At 42.1% G+C, this 19,566-nt stretch overlaps 1 protein-coding gene across 19 annotated transcripts in view; it reads right to left on the bottom strand.

Moving 5' to 3' along the window:
- nrxn1a (neurexin 1a) overlaps positions 1 to 19,566 on the bottom strand; it is an 83,660-nt gene that overhangs the window by 37,701 nt on the left and 26,393 nt on the right. For 11 of the 19 annotated variants that reach the window (XM_033611348.2, XM_033611355.2, XM_033611351.2 and 8 more), the window contains 8 exons: positions 17,660 to 17,961; positions 14,632 to 14,655; positions 12,458 to 12,619; positions 9,779 to 9,850; positions 9,221 to 9,445; positions 7,047 to 7,194; positions 6,034 to 6,164; positions 3,024 to 3,276 (listed from right to left, as the gene is read on the bottom strand). In XM_033611348.2, coding sequence (XP_033467239.1) covers positions 3,024 to 3,276; positions 6,034 to 6,164; positions 7,047 to 7,194; positions 9,221 to 9,445; positions 9,779 to 9,850; positions 12,458 to 12,619; positions 14,632 to 14,655; positions 17,660 to 17,961 — 1,317 coding nt within the window. The remainder of the gene's footprint in view (positions 1 to 3,023; positions 3,277 to 6,033; positions 6,165 to 7,046; positions 7,195 to 9,220; positions 9,446 to 9,778; positions 9,851 to 12,457; positions 12,620 to 14,631; positions 14,656 to 17,659; positions 17,962 to 19,566) is intronic. The other 8 variants (XM_033611350.2, XM_033611356.2, XM_078163595.1 and 5 more) reach the window with 1 other exon arrangement.

Here is a 19,566-nt window from a genome sequence, read left to right as displayed (position 1 = left end):
CCGCAAAGACATTTTAGAAAATGCTAAGTGAACATTAGTTAAGTATTTCTCAAAAAAATAAATCCGTATTTGCTAAACTGAAGGCAAATTACTTTGGAAATGAACCAGCGTTGGCGGTTAGCCACCAAGAGCAGCCACTGGGACTAACCACAGACAGTCTATGGGACTAACTAGCTTACTGCTACTTCTGCTATCTCACAGGAAGTTGCACCCATAATCATTTCTACAGTAGTGCCCTCAGGATTAAGGTGGATATGTTGTGAAAATTAGGTTAAAAGACTCAAGAATTGTTATAGAACATTTCATCCATTGTTTTCTTTTCTTGGCAGGAGTGGGCTTCCATAGAGAAAGCAGGACAGCAAGACAAAAAAATGTAGCCCACCAGTGTGAACAGCAAGTGAGCAGGAGGAAAGAGCCGAAAATGTGTTAAGAGATGTGCAAATGTGTGGCTGTAAATATGTGTGTGTGGCCACTCTTTAAAAAAAAAAAAAAAGAAAGAAAGAAATTCATCTTGGAGCCAGAGCGTGGCGACCATCTTTGTTCATTAAAGAAGAAGAGAGGGGGAACAAAGGAGAGAGCGAGAGAATGAGGGAGGAGAAAAAAGGGAGGGAGAAACCGCAGGTAGAAGGCGTAAACATGGCCAATCACTCTCTCCATCTGCTTCTCCATCTGTGCTTCCTTTAATCCACTGAACCACCAGTTAGTGACCCCTCAATGCACACAGAGAGGATGAAGAAAGACATAGAGGAAAGGAAGACAGAGCTAAGAGAAGGAGAGAAGGAGGGAAGGAGGGAGGGAGGGAGGGAGAGGGTGCATTGCTGTGATAAACATACACTGCGGATGTTTGTCCTCCGAAATAAAACATTTTCATATCAACACCTTTCAGAGAGTGTGTGCATACGTGTGCGTCCATATCTCCTGTTAGATGATAGTACAATCATCACTTGAGACGCGTCAGCAGTTGTGGCACAAACAACATTTCTTCTCTTCTCCTTGTCTGACTCCATCTCGGCTCTTTCAACAGGCCTGTATCAGTCCCTCTGCCAATCTCTCCTACTTTCCATTTCTCTCTCCCGGCCTGAATTCATACCTTTTCTCATAACTCTCTCCCTCTCTGTCAGATTTTCTACTCCCATCTCCCATTCCTCCTCATCTCCTCACCTGCTGTCATATGGTGGTTCCGGCCCGGTGGTTCTCCACCCTCCTCTGTCACAGCTCCTGCTCCCTGCTTTCTGCACATTTCCTCTCCCATTGATTCCCAGTCTCCACATCCATAGCAGTCCAATAGTCCTGTCTGCAGCTCGCCTTCCTCCCACCCCTTTTTGATCCTCTCCTTTTCCCTTCCTCCATCTTACTACTCTCATTCTCAGAAAACGTGTGTATTTGAATAAGAAAAGGATGCAGCCAGTGACGGGACTATCATTATATTTCATTGTTGAGCAAGCAGCCTCATTTTCTCCTTGCCCTTATTTTTGATCTCCACCTACCTCTACAGTAGCGGAGGGTGGGAGCGAAAGTATAACTTCTTATCATTTTCCACTTTGCACAGAGATGTATTTTTTTAGAGTAGCCATCTTTTATTGTGAAACGGGATGCCAGTTTCCGTTAATTTTGCTTTTAATCACCTGACACCCATTAACCAGTAACTAACCAGTTAAAAACGTCACAACTCAAATTTATTTATAAAGCACAAAAGGAACAAAATGCTAAAACGCATACATAAGAGGCGACATAAATGTCAGGTGCACAGCTCACACATTTAGAGACACAACACACACAGGCACATGTCAGGGAAAGCCACATCAAGGGGACTCAAACACTCATGAATAAAAGTAGGTTTTGAGCCTGGACTTAAATGAGTCAATGGTGGAGGCAGATCTGATCGGGAGGGGGATGCTCACTGAAATCTCCAAACCATGCATGTTCCTGTCGACCGGCAACACCACGTTACTTTCGACCCTCCCTTGTCTCCGTTAACTTTACCCCGGCTAGCACCAAAGATAGGCAAGCATGACAAATTAAACCTTCACTGATAGTTTGCCCACGAACAAGTCTTACACACATTTACAATCTTCAACAAATAAACCTGTGCAGTGGTTAGCATTGTTGCCTAACAGCAAGAGGGCTTCTGGTTCAAACCCAGGGTGGGGGGGGATTTACAGAGGGTTTTCTCCAAGTACTCCAGCTTCCTCCCACAGTCCAAAGACATGCAGGTTAATTGGTGACTCTAAATTGTCCGCAGGTGTGAATGTGAGTGTGAATGGTTGTCTGTCTCTATAGCCCCTTTTACACTGCCAGATTTTCCGGGAATGGGAAACAACCACGTGCAGACATGGGAAACAGTTCTATTTTTTAATTAATGAGTGAGAATTCACCTTTTCCACTGATCGCATCGGGCTAATTTTGGACTCAATATTGGGTTGTATTACAACCTTCCCATTCTCCAGCACCACCAGGGGCGAAGTGGAAGGTAAACTCACCTAAACTTAATTCTCCAGCCTTTTTATTTGAATAGTTTGGCCACATTTTTATCTGCCATAAATCTTTATGAGGGTACCTTTTTAGCACACATCAGATTAAGTACTACTGAGGTGATGTAATCTGTTAGGATGGACCTTTTAAAGGAGGAAAAAAAAAAGCATAACTTAAAGGTATAATGAATAAAAGTTTTATCGTCTAATATAGCTGATTATCTTAATATATTTTCAGTAGTCGATGGAGTTATTTCTGACATTAAAACTTTCCATACCACACCATCTGTCTTCTGTCGCTCATCCTTTTGGCATGACTCAGTGTTCTCGAGCCAAAAAGCAAATGACAAAGCTGTCAGTATGACTGTATTTCGCATCATGACATATTATTAATTTTTCACAAAATGTTGCTGTTTGGTAACTGTAATTAGCCGGCTTACTCATCTCTATTGTGAAAATGTGACTTAAGCATTTATGCCAAATTACTATACAGGCTGCCAAAGTGTTATTCTGGTCCTCTCCCTCTACACCCTCCCACCACGTCATTCTCACCTCTCTCGCAGGAGCGTCCCAGGAATCCAGTTCCCGAGCAGTCGCAGACGTAGCGGTTCCAGCCCTCCCTGCAGATGCCGCTGTGCTGGCAGGGGTTGGACAGGCACTGTTTGGGCGGCTCTCTTGAGCAGGAAGGCTTCACCCCCACCGCCCTCTGGGCCTCGGCCAGGCGCCGGATGTCTTTGCTCTGCCCGTCCACAAACAGGTCTCTGATGCAGCCCACGTAACCGTAGTTCAACAGAGCCGTCCACACCTGAGGAGAAGGTCACCAGTGTTGAGTGTAAGGGAATTTAACCACACATTGCAGCATTTGGTGACAAACTACAAGTCAAACTACACTGTGTTTTAGGTTGCTTGTTCAAGGCACAGATAAAAGCTGGAGCTGACGGCTATTTTTTGGCTTTGAAAGCAAAGACATTTTTGTTTTCCTTCACTAGGATATATTTTTGTGTATTTATTCCATACAAAAGATGGTTAAAGGGACAGTTCAACCCTTATCCCTTACCTGTAGTGCTATTGATAAATCTAAATTTTGGACATGGAACGATCTTTAAAAAGATCTAAAATTACAAACACTTATAACAATCGATCCATCAGCCACTATGTTTGAACAGGTGTTGTTTTATTGTGGGTTTTTGTATTATATATTGTATTCGCTGCATTTTAAATGTGCTCTGATTGGCTGCTACCTCGGCCAGGTCTCTCTTGTAAAATAGATTTTCAGTCTCAATGGGACTTCCTGGTTGAATAAAGGTTAAATAAATGAATTGCTGCCAAGAGTTGGAGATATCAGCCGTAGAAAGGTTTGCCTTCTCTTCTGGTGCTCAAAGAGCCAAAAAATACAGCAGCAACTATTTTCTAACATTAAAGCAAAGCAGTGGAGGACGCCATCAATGTTTCTATCTCGTGCTGTCACGACTACAAGCTTCTCGTCCATGAGTAGATGCACACTTCCTTCTTCTACGCAGTGATATGGCTGGCCGGTGTACGTTGGTAGAAAGAAAGTAGTTCCTACATGAAACTGCTCACAACAAGGTCTGTGGATTATCTTGAGTAACTGGGTCATGATTTTTGACATTGCTGTTGAGTTTTTTCAAATGTATTTTTTGGCGCTTTGAGCACCACAGGCCGAGTGCCATCTAGTTCCATTATATTCAAGGGTAGCAGACATCTCTACGGCTGATATCTCCAACACTCAGCAACTCACACCAAACCTATCTAGACTGATTAACAGCACTACAGGTAAGAGGAAAAATATGTGTTTGTGAATTAGGGGTGAACTGTCCCTTTTTCAGCCTGGTAAAGGAATTCATTTTTATTTGCTAACATGTAAAAATGTGTTTAACCTTTAGTTGTTTGGTTGTTTCATTCGAATTTGGGTCCAGACTTCAGTCTAGAATGACTCTTAAATCGCTTACTGGCTTTTCAAAGCTTTGTTTGCATATCACGGTCTTCCTCAAACAGTAAAATGCTGAGAAAGAAAGCTAGTGCTGAATGCATGAAGTTCAAAAACAAACAAACAAAATTCTTGATTGTAGGAAACAAGTGTCACACAGGTGCACTGATCTGTGACTGTGATTTGCTCGACCTAACTGTGTAGCATGATCACCTAATCATCATCAGGTGTGTGACAAAGGCGTGGCCCATATAACAGATCAGTGTACCTGTGTCTCAGTATCCTTGTTGATCTTGAAGAAGGACCAAAGGCCACCACATCATCAAAATAAATGAAATGCATATGGAGCCAGATTGTGCTTATAATATTGTCTTTTAATATTACTTTAATTATTATTATTTTTCCTATTGAAAAAAAATCTTAAAATACATTGTTTTGAATATGGTTGCAACTAATTATTATTATTTTTTTTTAATATTAATTTAAAACTAATTATTATTATTTTTATGATAAAAAAATCTTAAAATATATTGTTTCGAGTAGGGCTGCAACTAATTATTATTTATTTATTAATTCTTTTTAAATATTACTTTAATCTAATTATTATTAATTTCACTATTGAAAAAAATCTTAAAATATATTGTTTCGAATAGGGCTGCAACTAATTATTATCATTATTATTATTATTTTTAATATTACTTGAATTATTATAATTTTACTATTAAAAAAATGTAAAATATATATTGTTTTGAATAGGGCTGCAACAAATTTCTTTTTATTTTTTTTTATTACTTTAATCTAATTATTATTTTACTATTGAAAAAAAATCTTAAAATATATTGTTTCGAGTAGAGCTGCAACTAATTATTATTATTTTTTTTTTTTCAATATAACTTTAAGCTAATTATTATTATTTTAACTATTGAAAAAAAATCTTTAAATATATTGTTTCGAATAGGGCTGCAACAAATTTCTTTTTATTCTTTTATTACTTTAATCTAATTATTATTTTTACTATTGAAAAAAAATCTTAAAATATATTGTTTCGAGTAGAGCTGCAACTAATTATTATTATTTTTTTATTTCTTTCAATATAACTTTAATCTTATTATTATTATTTTTACTATTAAAAAAATGTAAAATATATTGTTTTGAATAGGGCTGCAACTAATTATTATTATAATTTTTTAAAATATTATTTTAATCTAATTATTATTATTTTTACTATTGAAAAAAAATCTTAAAATATATTGTTTCGAGTAGAGCTGCAACTAATTATTATTATTATTATTATTTTCAATATAACTTTAAGCTAATTATTATTATTTTAACTATTGAAAAAAATCTTTAAATATATTGTTTCGAATAGGGCTGCAACTGCTTTTTTTTATATTAATTTAATCTAATTATTATTATTTTTATGATAAAAAAAAACAGTGAATTCTTTCTTCTGAGAAGCTTGGAGCATTAAGTGTTTGGCATGTGCTGGAACAAATAACTGATAATCAAAACCGTTGACAATTCATTTTCTGCCGATCGATTAAACAGACTGTTGCAGCTCTAATATCAACCTGAGTATGTCGTACTATAGACACACATCGTCGGCACACACACCTCTGTCGGGAAGATGAGTCCGGCACGGTCCTCAGGCAGTCCTCCGAGGTACAAAGTCTCATCCAGGTCCAAGATCTCACTGTCTCCCGGAGCCGTGTACGCTGTTCTCACACTGTTCACCGAGATGGTTCCTGGATTCACCACGAGACATCGAAACAACTTCAGTAATCGTTACGACCTTCAATGTGAACACCCTCATCACACCACCACTATGATGACTATCATCATCATCTTTATCATCATCATCCTTTCCCTCAGTCTTTGTTCTCCTCCTTTATCACCACTCATTACTTCTATAATCAGAAGCAATAGGAATACAAAACTACACAGGCCATAGTCATCGGTTCGCTCTTTTGAGTCCGTGCTGGTTTTAAAGTGCTATGTCCAACGTTCTACCTCCGATAAATCATTAAAACATTTATTTTTAGACAGTGCTACAGTTACAGTAAAGAAACAAGATCCCCATTGAGAAGATTGTCAGCCACTACTGTGGGTTTCCACACTCTAATTAATACTGGCATGAAAACTATAATTATATTGGTATTAGGCTGAAAACATTTAAAATCCTGCTACTGTACTGAATATATAGTTTCAGTAATAGAGCTCATGTGTTCAAAGAGCAGGGATAAAACACATATTGAGAAAAGACGGCAAAAGGAATACATACTGTAAATGTGGCTGTAACTTTAAAAAACTTGCACTTGCACAAAGAGGCTACCAATTGCTTTAATTACAGTTTCAGTATTGTGGTAATTACAACACATTACAGTAAATTTGACAGTGCTACTGGATATTGATTGTGTTAAAACTGGTCTACGCAGCACCCTCGCAACCCAGTTTGAATTAAACACAGACAGGAGACGGATGGCAGCAGCCAAACGGCCTTGCTCGGCTGGCGCTTACTATAAAATGTTGAAGTACGGTCACGTCTGCTCATTATCCTCCACCTCCTCCTCATCACCCTCTGTGGTCAGGGTTAGCGTCAGAGTTTAAAGAGCGTACTGTGAGAGTACCTGAGCGCCCGTCCCTCTGGAAGTCCACATGATACCACTCTCCGTCATTGACCTTTCTGTCGATAGCCTTGGTCTTGGTGGTTCCTGAGCCCATGTCCAGCAGCAGGTACAGGTGTCCATCCAGCATCTCGATGGCAAAAAAGTCCACCTGGGGAGTCAGACAGGGACAGCGTTAGTATTCTGTAAAAAGCAGGGACGTTGATGGCTAGCAATAAAAATGCAAATTATAGCTGCAAGTTACAATAAGGTGATTGGGCTCCGGTCTAACCATATATAATCAGGCTCTTTGTGCAGTCTCATTCAGTTTTAGTGGAGACTGGTAAACCTATTAGGGCTGCTCGATTATGGCAAAAATCATCATCAGGATTATTTTGGTCATTATTGATTTCACGATTATTTAACATTTTCCGTCATCTTGGCTCGAGGTGTACTAAACATGCCACAGCCTGGCTGAGAGTGAGTTCGGGTTTTAGAGAGACAAAACAAGAGCAAAGGGAAATGTAGCACAATCGTTTTATCTTGATAAGTAAATGGACCTCAAAGCGCTTTTTAGACTTCGAGTCACAGTCACCCAGTCACACACACACATTCACACACTGGTGGCCAAGGCTACCATACAAGGTGCCACCTGCTACTCGGTTTTTAACACGCTCACACACCACTGGAACAGCCATCGGGAGCAATTTGGGGTTCAGTATCTTGCTCAAGGATACTTTGACATGCGTGAAAGACTGGGGGAGCTGGGAATTGAACCGCTGATCTTCCAATTATTGATAAATTTGATTAATATCTCAGCCCTAAAACCTGTAAATTTTCTAAAACTACATTGTGGATTACTACATGGAGATTTGTAGATCGTTTAGAGTCATGATTTTAGAAATCCCACCCAACTTTAAAGTGACAAATAGGAATTTTGTGGTTTATAGGAGAGGAGGATTATCGGCATCATTTAAAGAAATAGTGCACCCAAACATGAAAATTCAGCCATTATCTACTCACCCATATGCCGAGGGAGGCTCAGGTGAAGTTTTAGAGTCCTCACATCCCTTGCGGAGATCCCAGAGGAGAGGAGGTAGCAACACAGCTCCACCTAATGGAGGCTTACGGTGCCCCAGATTCAAACGTCCAAAAACACATAATTGAAACCACAAAATATCTCCATACTGCTCGTCCGTAGTGATCCAAGTGTCCTGAAGCCCCAACATAAAAAGTTGAGCGCGGTGTACAGAGAGGCAGTTAGAGCTGCAGGCTACAATGAGGCTAAAAACAAATTTCAAATGATGTTTTTCCAAACAACTTTTTACGTCTGGGCTTCAGGACACTTGGATCACTACGTTTGGGTGCACTATCCCTTTAAGACAGCCATCTAGGATGTAGGTGAACTCACTTCTGTTGAAAAACAACAACAATCATACCATGGTTTTCATACCAACTATCATAATGACTTTTATGATCCCAGAACTTCTCATCCATCACCACAAGAATCAAAGTTTTAATTTCCCCAAAACTAGACTAAGCAAAACTAATGAAACTCCCATCAGCCTTAGGATTTATCGCTGTGTCTAAAGCTAGGTTCAGGTTGCTGTAGTGTCCCCAGTGCATGGTTTGCACGTCAAAAAATGCCGCCATAATGTCTTTGTGTTGAGCAAATGCTCCGAAAGTTGGTCATGCATCCCTGAATGACCAACTTTCGGAGCATTTGCTCGACGCAAAGACATTATGGCAGGTGCCTACTGCACTTTTCAGTTCAACATGGACTTCTCTGAGGGAAGTTTGGCCAGGCAGGTGCACCTGTACGGACATCTCTAATGATCTCTGATAATGACTCGTCATAAGGAGACCACAAGCAGAGTCCAATGCCCTTAAATTCTTGAGCAGAAATAGCCCAACACACTAAGGAAAGACAAGGCGTTTTGCCACAGAGCTCGATAATAAAGCAAAAAAACGGTCTAATGGAAGGAGTGACAATTCAGGGGAACAAAGCAAATAAAATAATTTGGATTTTGTTTGCACGCTCCTGGCATTTTGCAGTGAACATCACATTGAGCATACACGCCTCATAGCTTGTGTGCCATCTACGGAGGCCCGAGTGTAACTGAGTTTAAGCTTATTCTTATTGTTTCAAATTAAGTTTCCCTGTGTGCTTTTTAAAAATAAATGTACAATATTTTCACCTTGACTGTGGGAGGCGTGCGTGGGTCCTTGCGTTGCAGCTGCCTGGGTTTGCCATGGCTGAAAAGCATCAACCCGTTCGGCTCCGTGGTCCTGAAGTCGAACGAAATTGATCCCGCCTTCTTCGCTGACCACTTGCTCAGCGCCACGAAAGACTCTGGGGTGTCAAAGGTCACGGGGTCCAGCGTGGCAACACTCTCGCACTTAAAGGACACCACCCCACTTACCTAGGGCGGGCAGAGGAAGAAAAGGAAACACTTAGGGGTTCAAGCATCTTAAAAAAAAAATGGGTTGTTTAACTGATGTCCAGTGAACATCAAGACCAAAATGGTTCCTTTGTAGTGGGATTGAAATAAAGCCAGCTGCTTCCAGCTGTGAGCTGACGAACAGACAAAAGCGTGTGGCTACCTCTCAAGAATATAATCCCATTTACTTAAAATTCCTACAGTATAAATCTCACAGGGCCTGACAGAGGTTGTGATACAGAATGATGTCTGTGTTCTGCGTATAAGAGGATAATGTTTCTAGTTCAACTTGTACATGATGTTGAAAGTACACACCTTCATCTTTGGGTCTCCCTGTTTAGCCAGTCTAGACAGCTCCAACCGCACGTCATTGTTCTTGTACACCACCTTGAAAGGACGGGATTGAAGGGGGGAAAAATGACACATTAATTCCCCTTTGGATTAAAAAAAAGGAGCCATTTTCTTCATTTTTGGTCAACAGATGTTCCCTATATAAATATTGTGGCACAGAATTATAATTTACTACAATTTCACCTTTGTGTTTCACGACAATAGGCAATCAAAAAGAATACGACAAGCTTTGATTAACCTTCTCAGAGGACACGAAAAGAAGAAGAGATTAAGAGGGAACAAGACGCTTTAAATATGACCACACATCCATTAATCTTTCAACTCAGGAAACATATTTTTTCTATTCAAGTGTTTTGGTATTTTTTTTTATGAAAGTGACAACCTTAAGAGCAGCGAGCCACTCCAGCCTCATCTTTTGATAACTCCTATTTGTCCCTGCCACTTGCATGATCGCTTTTACTCTCTCTCTCTCTCTCTCTCTCTCCTTCCCTTTTCTGTTTCTCTCTTTCCCTGACACAGTACGCTCTCTGACTGAGCAGCATGAGTGTAAAGAGTGTGTTTGTGCTGAGCATTTTGATGTCGAGAGAGACGGGCACACACAGGCTCCGCTTTATTAATCCAGACCTCCTTCTATGACCTGTGAGCAACTCGGCAACATCACAAAATTCCTTCTCTGTGTTGGCTTTTCACCTCTGTTTTGAATTTTTCGCACCCTGTGAGCTTTTGTGTCTGCGCGTGGGTCAATGAGGGCGATTCTTGAATATAAGTGCTGCAAGTGTGCAAAATGGTGTTAGCGTTTGGCGTGTGTGTGTGTGTGTTGAATGCAGAAATTGTTACAGCCGTGATCGTTCATGCGCGTGATTCACTGCATACATCTTAATTTGCTCACGCGGATTATCATATCATCGTATTAAATATGTAAATGTGCCAGTGGAGGGTTCACTTTGACAGCGGCAGCCTCGTTTAAACGCCATCAGTCTTAATGAAGCAACACAGAGCGCATTCACCACTGATACAGATAGCTCTCTGTTTGGCACATCATCTGTCGGCTTGTTTGGTTGTTTGTTTATGCCTCTGTGTGAGTCTGTGTGAATGAAAGGGAGACTCAGACAGGGTGTGTTTATAATGGGTGTGAGGATGTATTTGGGAGCTTTGCTGTGTGTCAGGTGCTGTGAATGCATATGTGTGTTTATTTGCGCTCGTCTATTTTTGGCCGCGTGTGTTTCAGTGGGTGTATTTGCGCATTTTCACATGTGCACACATCTGTGTATGCATGCTAAGGCTGCGTTTGCGTGCACGTGTGAGTGCATTGGTGTGTTCTCATCAGCGTGTCATGTGAGTTTCTGTTGTTGCAGTGTTGTGGCCCATTTCAAGCACAGCGGATGGATGGAGCGTCTCTGTGGCGTAGCTAATTAGCATGTTAGTGCTTAGCGCTGTATCTACTCCCTCAACGACACTCATCACTGATTCTCTCTGATGCTGGGGAGGGTGTGTGTGTGTGTCTGGGACTGCTTGTGTGAGCCTGCCAAATGGAAGCATTTCTATGTGTGTGTGTGTGTGTGCACTTTATAACATAATGTGTGTAAAATGTTTGCGTGATGCGTGACAGAAAGTGAAGCGAGGAAGAGAGAAAGTAAGAAAGTGAGAAAAAAAAGACTGGTGTTTCTTAAAGCGTGAGAGTATAGAGAAATCTGTGCAGCATGACTGTGTGAACTTGGCAGAAATTATTATTTATTTTTATTCAGTGGAATCATATTGTGAAGAAATAATCATGTGGAGATTAAATCAGTGGCTCATTCAGCCTAAATTAATAATTCTGAGCAAATTGCAGCTAAAAACCAACAAAATTAGTTATTTAACACTTTGTTTGACATGTTTTGCCCAATCAAGTTCAAGTTTATTTTTTGTCATTATTTAAAAACATCACAGTGCAAAGTGCAGGATAAAAGTGGTTAAAAAAAGCCTTTTTAAAATGACATGTTGTATGTAATTTAAAGGAACAGTGTGCAAGATTTAGGGGGATTTAGTGGCGTTTAGTGGTGAGCATTGCAGACTGCAAGCAGCTGAAACTCCTGGTTGCAATTCCTTTCATTGTTGATTGTTCAGGAGGTTTTTTTCTGGGAGCCAAATTACCTGCAGAGGTCTCTCTCTCTCTCCAAAACAAACAATCTAGGTGATTTAAACCGGTAAAAATGCTGAATAAAGCACTTGAACATTAAAAAAAATCTGCATTTTTCTGACACTTGTCGCTAAGGAGCAGCTAACTACTATGGTTCATGTGAAAATGCTACTGACCCTATCTAAACTCAGTGTTTGGTTTGTCCCCTCTAGGCCACTCTAGAAACATGGAGTGCAACATGGCAGTTTTCATGGATGACATCCCGCTCCCTCTAAGGTAACGAAAACACAATGATTCTTATTTTCAGGTGATTATACACGAAAGAAAACATGCTTATTATATTTTTATTTCACTTCTGCCAGTATATCCCACTAAATCGTACACACTGGACCTTTAAAGAAGTTTTTGCACTCACACTGGATACTTGAGAAATAATCGTATTAATATCAACCTATTTCTTCCAACCACACTGCCCAGCACTTGTACATCCAAAATGTAACACACATATCATGCACACATCCCACCTCTTTGAGACAGCCCATGAAGTTATTGCTAACTGGAGAACCGGGCAGGTCAGCGGTGCTGGGGCTTCCTCCCACGTAGAAGAAGTCGTCAGAGCCCAGCATGGTGTAGTCCTCCTGGGTGTAGCCCGTAGTGGTCAGGATGCCGTCCACAGAGATGGTCACCTACACAACAAAGCACAGGGAAAGGACACGCTATATACTCACACCAAAGGCAGCGCTAAGCGCTAGCTAGGCGCTGACCAGCCAAATTAGCCCCCGTTACTCTGGTAACCAATGTGTATGCATTGTGGTGGGGAGAAGGCCTGATTGGTTTGGGGAGTTGGCTAGTTGTGCTACTGGGACTTTGTTTTGGTGTGTCTGTGCTAACCGTGTGGTGTAGCTGAGGAGTGCTGCCTCTCGCCTTCGCTGGTTAAACTGACATTATAAATATGTTGCTCGCTCTGCCTACAGTTAGAAATACACTCTGCAGCCCCATCTACCACTTGTGCACTCTCACTGGATTCAGTCTGCCTGTTCTCAGCTGTACGTCTGTGGTACAGAATGACAACTAGATCCTGTTTGTGATTCCTAAAGATTCACCCAAAGCTTCAGGGCCACTATTGGTGGACTCAGGGTGCAAATTCAACTTTTCGTCTACCGGCCAAATGGCTTGTGATTGTTCAAATTTACCAGCCAGTTAACAGATTACCATTTTTTGGCTGGTGAGTGAAGACAGTCTACCAGGTACTAGCATATTTTACCAGCATTTGGCATGTGGACAGTGCTAACTTTGTACCCCTAGCCTTCAAAACCAGTCTGTTAATCTGTCCCTGCATTGCACTGACTAAACCAACATGTGCAGGCTAGCCTCTTCCTCTATGTGCAAGTTCAAACTTTAAATATCCTCCTTACGTCTCTGCTACAGCTGCTTAACAAGAAGTACAAGATGCTGAATAACTTCCTAATATACCAACAACAACTTTCCTTAATGCTCCACCTGCAGTGAACCTGACAGTGGTGTTCCTATAATTTAACCAGCCTATTCTGCTGTATAATAGCCTGTATGGGGCTTTTATCTTGCACTGGTTCCCAACCCTGTCCCACATAAGTCAAAGTTAGTGGTATTTTAATCCCCCCAGATATTCTACCGTACATTACTGACCATGTTCGACTGCCCATTAAGGTCATGAGCTCTTTACGTCCCCACTACAGTAAGTTCCCTCTCACTGATGGTGCTTATCATCGCCAGGCAAACTTGCCCAGCCAGGCAGGTGTTAGTAAAGTCTCCACAGGCTTCTTCGTGCATTACAGTAGGTGTTAGTACTATTTACTTGTTAGTAGTTGTTAGTTGTTGCACTGCTGGCAGCCACAGTAGTGCTACTTGTGTCAGGCCAAGCTGTGTTGGGTTACTGAGGTTAGGGTTAATGATTTCAATGCTGTTAGTAGTTGTGATGATGTTATGTTGCTGTGTTGTTAGGGTGAGTTGTGATGATGGTGTTAGTTAGTAAGTTAGTTTGTGGTGTGGGGGGGTTTGTTAGATCAGCGAGTCAGAATGATATGACACATGGACGAACACACACTTACTGATGTACACACACGCACAGGTGTTAGATGGGTTACAGCTCATTCCACACGTACACACGCACATTAATATATAAACATGCAGCCTGCTCCTCTCTCTGCATGCAACCACTGGCAAAGAGGACACAGCAGATTAAAAAGAAAATGAATCAGGATGAATCAGGGGCACCATGGAGGACATGCAGTGGCAGAGTGGAGGACGAAAAATCCAAGGAAGTAAAAAGAAAAAAAAAAGAGGGTAAGGAGGGACCTCTCTATCCATTTTACGGACCAATCAGAGAGGGGAAGGGTTTCTGAGTCACGCCATGCAGGAAGGGGGGGCTCGCCATTTGCGTGCAGGTGAGGGATGAGCCAATCAGTACACGCCTACATGTCAGTCACAGAGTGATGGGGTGAAAAAAACGGTAGAGAAAGGGTTGGTAAAGGATTTAAAGAAAAAAAGTGGTTGGCAAGGAGGGGGACGGGGGCTTTTTAAGCGTAAAAGATTACCAACCGCATTTATCCTTTTATTGGTTTAGTTTTGAAGTCTATGGTTCAAAAGGAAATAGACACGGGGCAAACCCAAACTAAGAAACAATTAGAATGATATCTACCGAACAATGGAGTTTGTTTACCATAGCGTGTCCAATGCCTGAGTGCTTTGTAGGAGAGGGGGAGAAAGGAAAGCAAAAAACTGTGAACAGAACAACTTCGGGAACAAAAAAAGGAAAGCTAGAAGGCCTCTGGTGAGGTTAGTAGGTTGGTTGGAGTGGTTTCGCTAGGAGAAGGGCACAGGTTAGGTTAGTAGTATGAATCATTCCATGGATGGTGGTTAGTTTCACTAGCAGGTTAGTAAAGTTAGTAGTCAAGTTAGTAGTACAGACAGGCAAACGGTAGAGGCAGGGCACAGGTGGGTTACAAGCACCTGAGTGCAAGTGACCCTCAGTGTTCTCTAGCTCACTCTCTCTCCCTCATTCACCCACTCGCACAGTCATACGCACAATTGAAAAAGCACTCACCTAGAGCTGAGAGCAGTGCTGGTCTGGTGGTTAACCCACTGTAAACTAAGACCAAAACCTCAGGTATTTTCTTCCTACCACAGCATCACTGCAGATGGACAACAGACCACTGACCGTAGCGTCTACATTGATTAGGCTCTTGCTGCGGACTAGGGTGCTTTCTGCTGCCCACTGCCGCCTGAAACATCTGCATGTGCTCTGTGCTCTGCCCGCTCCGCCACAGCGCAGCACAGCAGGCTTGAAATCAAATTGAAAAAGGACTGAGTTCCTAACAGATCTTTATGGTAATGCACCAATTAGAAACTGCTGCAGGTATAATCATCGTCAATCAAAGTTAGCTGAGGGTTGTTGTTTTTTTGAACCGCCAACCCTATGGTCATGTGCCATGTGCTGCATCCACTGCACAGTATGGTGACAAGCAGTAGTAAAGGCTGTAGTAGTAATAGTTGTAGTAGTGGAGGCTGCAGTAGCCGTAGCAGAAGTAGAAGTAGTAGTGCTAGTAGCAACAGTAGTAGTAGTAGCTGTAGCAGAAGTAGTAGTAGTAGTTGTAGTACTAGTAGCAGCTGTAGCAGCATAGTAGTAGCAGTAGGGAAGGTATCAGCAGTAGTAGCAGCAGCAGTAGTAGTAGAAGATGGGTATCGAACCAGTGACCATCGGTTCCACAACGAAGTCACTGATTTACATTGTAAAAATCTGTTGAAAAAAGCTTAATGTTTTAAATTTAAATGTAGCTCAAAGCATGCAGGAGGAGTAGTCGGCCTTTCACCATTCACACTAACTACATAAAACAAGGAAAGCCTGAATTCCTCACATTTGATGAGGTGAAACACTTTCGCTTGATTAATTACTTCAAAAGGCACAGTTCACCCAAAAGTCAAAAACATATTTTTCCTCTTACCTGTAGTGCTGTTTATCAGTCTAGATTGTTTTGGTGTGAGTTGCCGAGTGTTGGAGATGTCTGCCTTCTCTTGAATATAATAAAACTAAATGGCATTCGCCCTGTGGTGCTCAAAGTGCCAAAAAATACAGTTGAAAACTCAACAGCAGAACGAGCAACTCTACTGAACTACACCTGCCAACCGAGCTAGCTAACGTTACAGTTCACGGGAGGACGACACCATTAATGATTACATCTTGTGTTGTCATGAGCACAAGCCTCTCGTCCTTGTGTAGATGTACCTTTCCTTGTACATGTTGATACAATTGAAAGAAAATTGTTCCTACATGAAACTGCTCACAATCTGAGTAGCCAGGTCAGGCTTTGAGCACCACATAGTTTTGTTATATATTGAAGCGAAGGCAGGCATCTCTACGGCCGATATTCCCAACGCCCAGCACCTCGCACCGAAAGAATCAAGACTGATAAACAGCACTACAGGTAATGCCAGGTTCACACTACACTGTCAGCCTGATTATAGCCCGACGCAGCGTTGTATGTTGTCGGCTCGGACTGTGAATGACAATGAGTGTTGTACGTGATAATCCATCTATTTAACTCGTGTAGTGTGTCAAAGTAGACGACAACTGACGCCACGTCTGGGACGCCTCACGACGTCCCGACAGAAGTCTAGCATGTTTGATTGTCTTTTTGTCTTTTGAATGACTTCCAATAGGAACACAGAATGATCTGCTGCTGTGGACGACTGTATGTCAACAACACCCCAGGGTTTTAGATATTTCCTCTGGGGATGTTATACAGAAAATTGATGGCGTGAAACAGCAGAGGCACTTTATCAACCCGGTGAGTACTGCCATTAGCATCAAGCTAGCTCTTCATAATGAGGACATAAAGTAATAGAAAAATAGTGGCGGGGCTTTTACTCACCACAACTGGCTACCAGCTTCATTTGAAACGGACTACATTATTATTATTACTACTGTATTTTTATATTTTTACTTTTATCCATTTGCCTTATTAAAGTTAATGCATGCAAACTAAACACTTCCTGTATCTGCATAAAATTAAAAGCCCATTATAACTTCGATTGAGAGAATTCCTTCATTTTCTAAACAGGCTTTTATTGTGAAACATTTGCAGGAACTTGTTGTGGAGGATTCAGTGACTTGCATAGTTTGCGTACGGTACTTTAAATGAAGCTCCTGACATCTGGTGGTTTTACGTTACTACAATAAAAGTTCGGCTGGGACGTGGACAGACACAGTGACTGAAATAATAGTAATAATTATAAAAATAGAGCAAGAATAACCCAATGACATCACACACGTCGTGAAAGAAGACCAGGGATGATTGGTCGTGGACAAACATGTAGTCCGTCATGTCCGTCGGCCACGTCACGGCACGATTTTATGACTCCACAATTGCCTAATCTGACACAGTGACCATTGGAATGAAGTGTGAACCAGGCTTAAGAGGAAAAATATGTATTTTTGAATGTGGTGATCAAAACTGATGTCAGTTAATTTTCTGTTGATAGCTAAACATTCAATCACTAACTGAAATCATCTGAAATCCAAGCATATATCTGTCCATTTTTAATCTACCACTCACCATCTTTTGGTCCCTCGCTATGACTGTTCAAATCTTCCTTCTTTAAGGCTTATCAATAGTGCAACTAATTTTATATCTCCTCTTTTCTCCTGTTTGCTCGGTCGCTCACTCCTCCACCTCCTGTTGTCTGGTTACCTGTCTCAGGTTGCGGGTGACCTTGACGTCGTGCCAGGCGTTGTCGTTGAACTTGCCGTTGACGGGCTCCACCAAGGCCTCGAAGGCCCCGGAGCCGAGGTTGATGACAAGCGACACAGCTCCGTTCTTCAGCGCTAGGTTGACGTAGTCGGCTGACTTGCCGGTGTGCAGCATCAGGCCGTTGCGCTGCAGAGTCTTGAAGGAGAGCGTAATTTCATCGCTGCTAGACTGGATGGGGTTGGGCGACAAGTCGTAGCAGAAGAACTCAGAGCCCTTGAAGGTGGCGACATACTCCTCGCGAGCTGAGACAGAAAGGGAGAGGTGGAAGAGGAAGGAGGAAGAACAAAGAAGAGCGAAGCCATTACACTCTTGTTGAACATTATCATAATGATTACTACAATATCCAAGCTACATTGCTTCTTCCCACACTGCTCTTCACAATATGCTCAAAGATGATAAAATGGTGGGTGTTCATCAGAGCCAGCCGAGTAAAACAAAGCTCTGCTGGGCCTGGTTAAATTTGATTCGGATGTGCAGTACAAAACATATTGTTCAAGATGCTGAAAATGTTGTTATTGTCAAGCAAAGCCTCACTGATGCCAGCACTTGGAAGAAACACTTCCTTCCATACCTCTAATCGTACATGGAGTGGTGGGTAAACAAGCTTTGATCACTCATGTGGGTTGGAGATTAAACAGTGTGGATGTGAGAGAGACAGTCGTGAGTCTGTAGCATTCCAAACTCGTTATGAAACCTGCCATCCTCTCTTTTGAGAGAACAGCTGTGCTGGCAGTCTGAAGCGATGTGGTCTTGTTTGACAACATGGCTCATTTCGGGATGTTCGTCAAAAACCAGAATGCATGTGCCTGCGTATGTATGTGCAGGTTCGGGAGGTTTTGAAAAAGGATGAAGATGGAGATCGGCAGCCTCTGAGCGTCGTGGCAGCCAAAGCAGGCAGGATTGGCCAATTAGAATTCAGAATAACAAGCAGACAGCCAATGGCAACTTACCTTGCACACCCTCAGTGACCCCCAAGGACACGAGACACGAGGTTTTGCAATCCATCATCCTTAAGCTCACACTCTCTTATCTACTCTCTCACGCCTACTCACACAGCAAGTGCACAGCCATATACCCGAGCGAGCAGAGGAACAAATATGCACACCTACACACACATCTGTGAGAAAATGATCATACTATTGTGCTGGCATACACAAGCAGGGGCGACATTATCTGTCTCCTTCACACCCACCCCCCCCCCAAAGCATCACCCTTCCTCCGCATCCGCTCTCCTCACCAGCGTCCCTATATCTCTCACACCTCCCTTTAAGCTTCACGCCACCATTCCTCTCCGCACATCTCGCTGGCCTCTTTTTCTCTGCTCTGTGCAGCCTCTGGCATAACCACCAACTTGTAGTTCACGATAATGAGGAGAACAGAGGGGAATTTAGCACACACACTAGGTCAGGCTGGAGCAAGACAGACACTTGGTGAGGAACCGCTGGAGAGGAGAGAGGGGAGGGAGGGGAGGTGGGGGGATTGCCACGTAATGAATAGACTGAAGTGTAATAGGTTATTAAGGTAGTGAGAGGCAGAGAGAAGAGTGTTGAAATGGAATCGGCCGCACTTGAGTGAATATAACACGGGGAGAATAATGAGAAGGAAAAAGTGAGAATATATCACAATTCACAGAGCAATTCTGGCAAATTGTCTTTCTTTGCTTCTGTTGCATGAGGGGAAAAAAAGCCAAAGTGCGAATGCCAATATATGAGTGAGAAACAACAAGTTGTATGCCAGCATGCGTGTGAGTTCCCCCTAGTGTGTGATTCCTTCCCTCCCAGCATGTTAATTAAGAGTGTGTGTGTGTGCATGCTTCGAAACAGAAAAAAAAAAACAGCGCGCGCGAC

Source organism: Epinephelus lanceolatus, chromosome 21 (assembly GCF_041903045.1).
Source record: "Epinephelus lanceolatus isolate andai-2023 chromosome 21, ASM4190304v1, whole genome shotgun sequence".
In the NCBI taxonomy this organism is placed as follows: Eukaryota; Metazoa; Chordata; class Actinopteri; order Perciformes; family Serranidae; genus Epinephelus; species Epinephelus lanceolatus.
The sequence above is the reverse complement of the archived record's forward strand: the minus strand, read 5'-3'. Positions and strand labels throughout refer to the sequence as shown.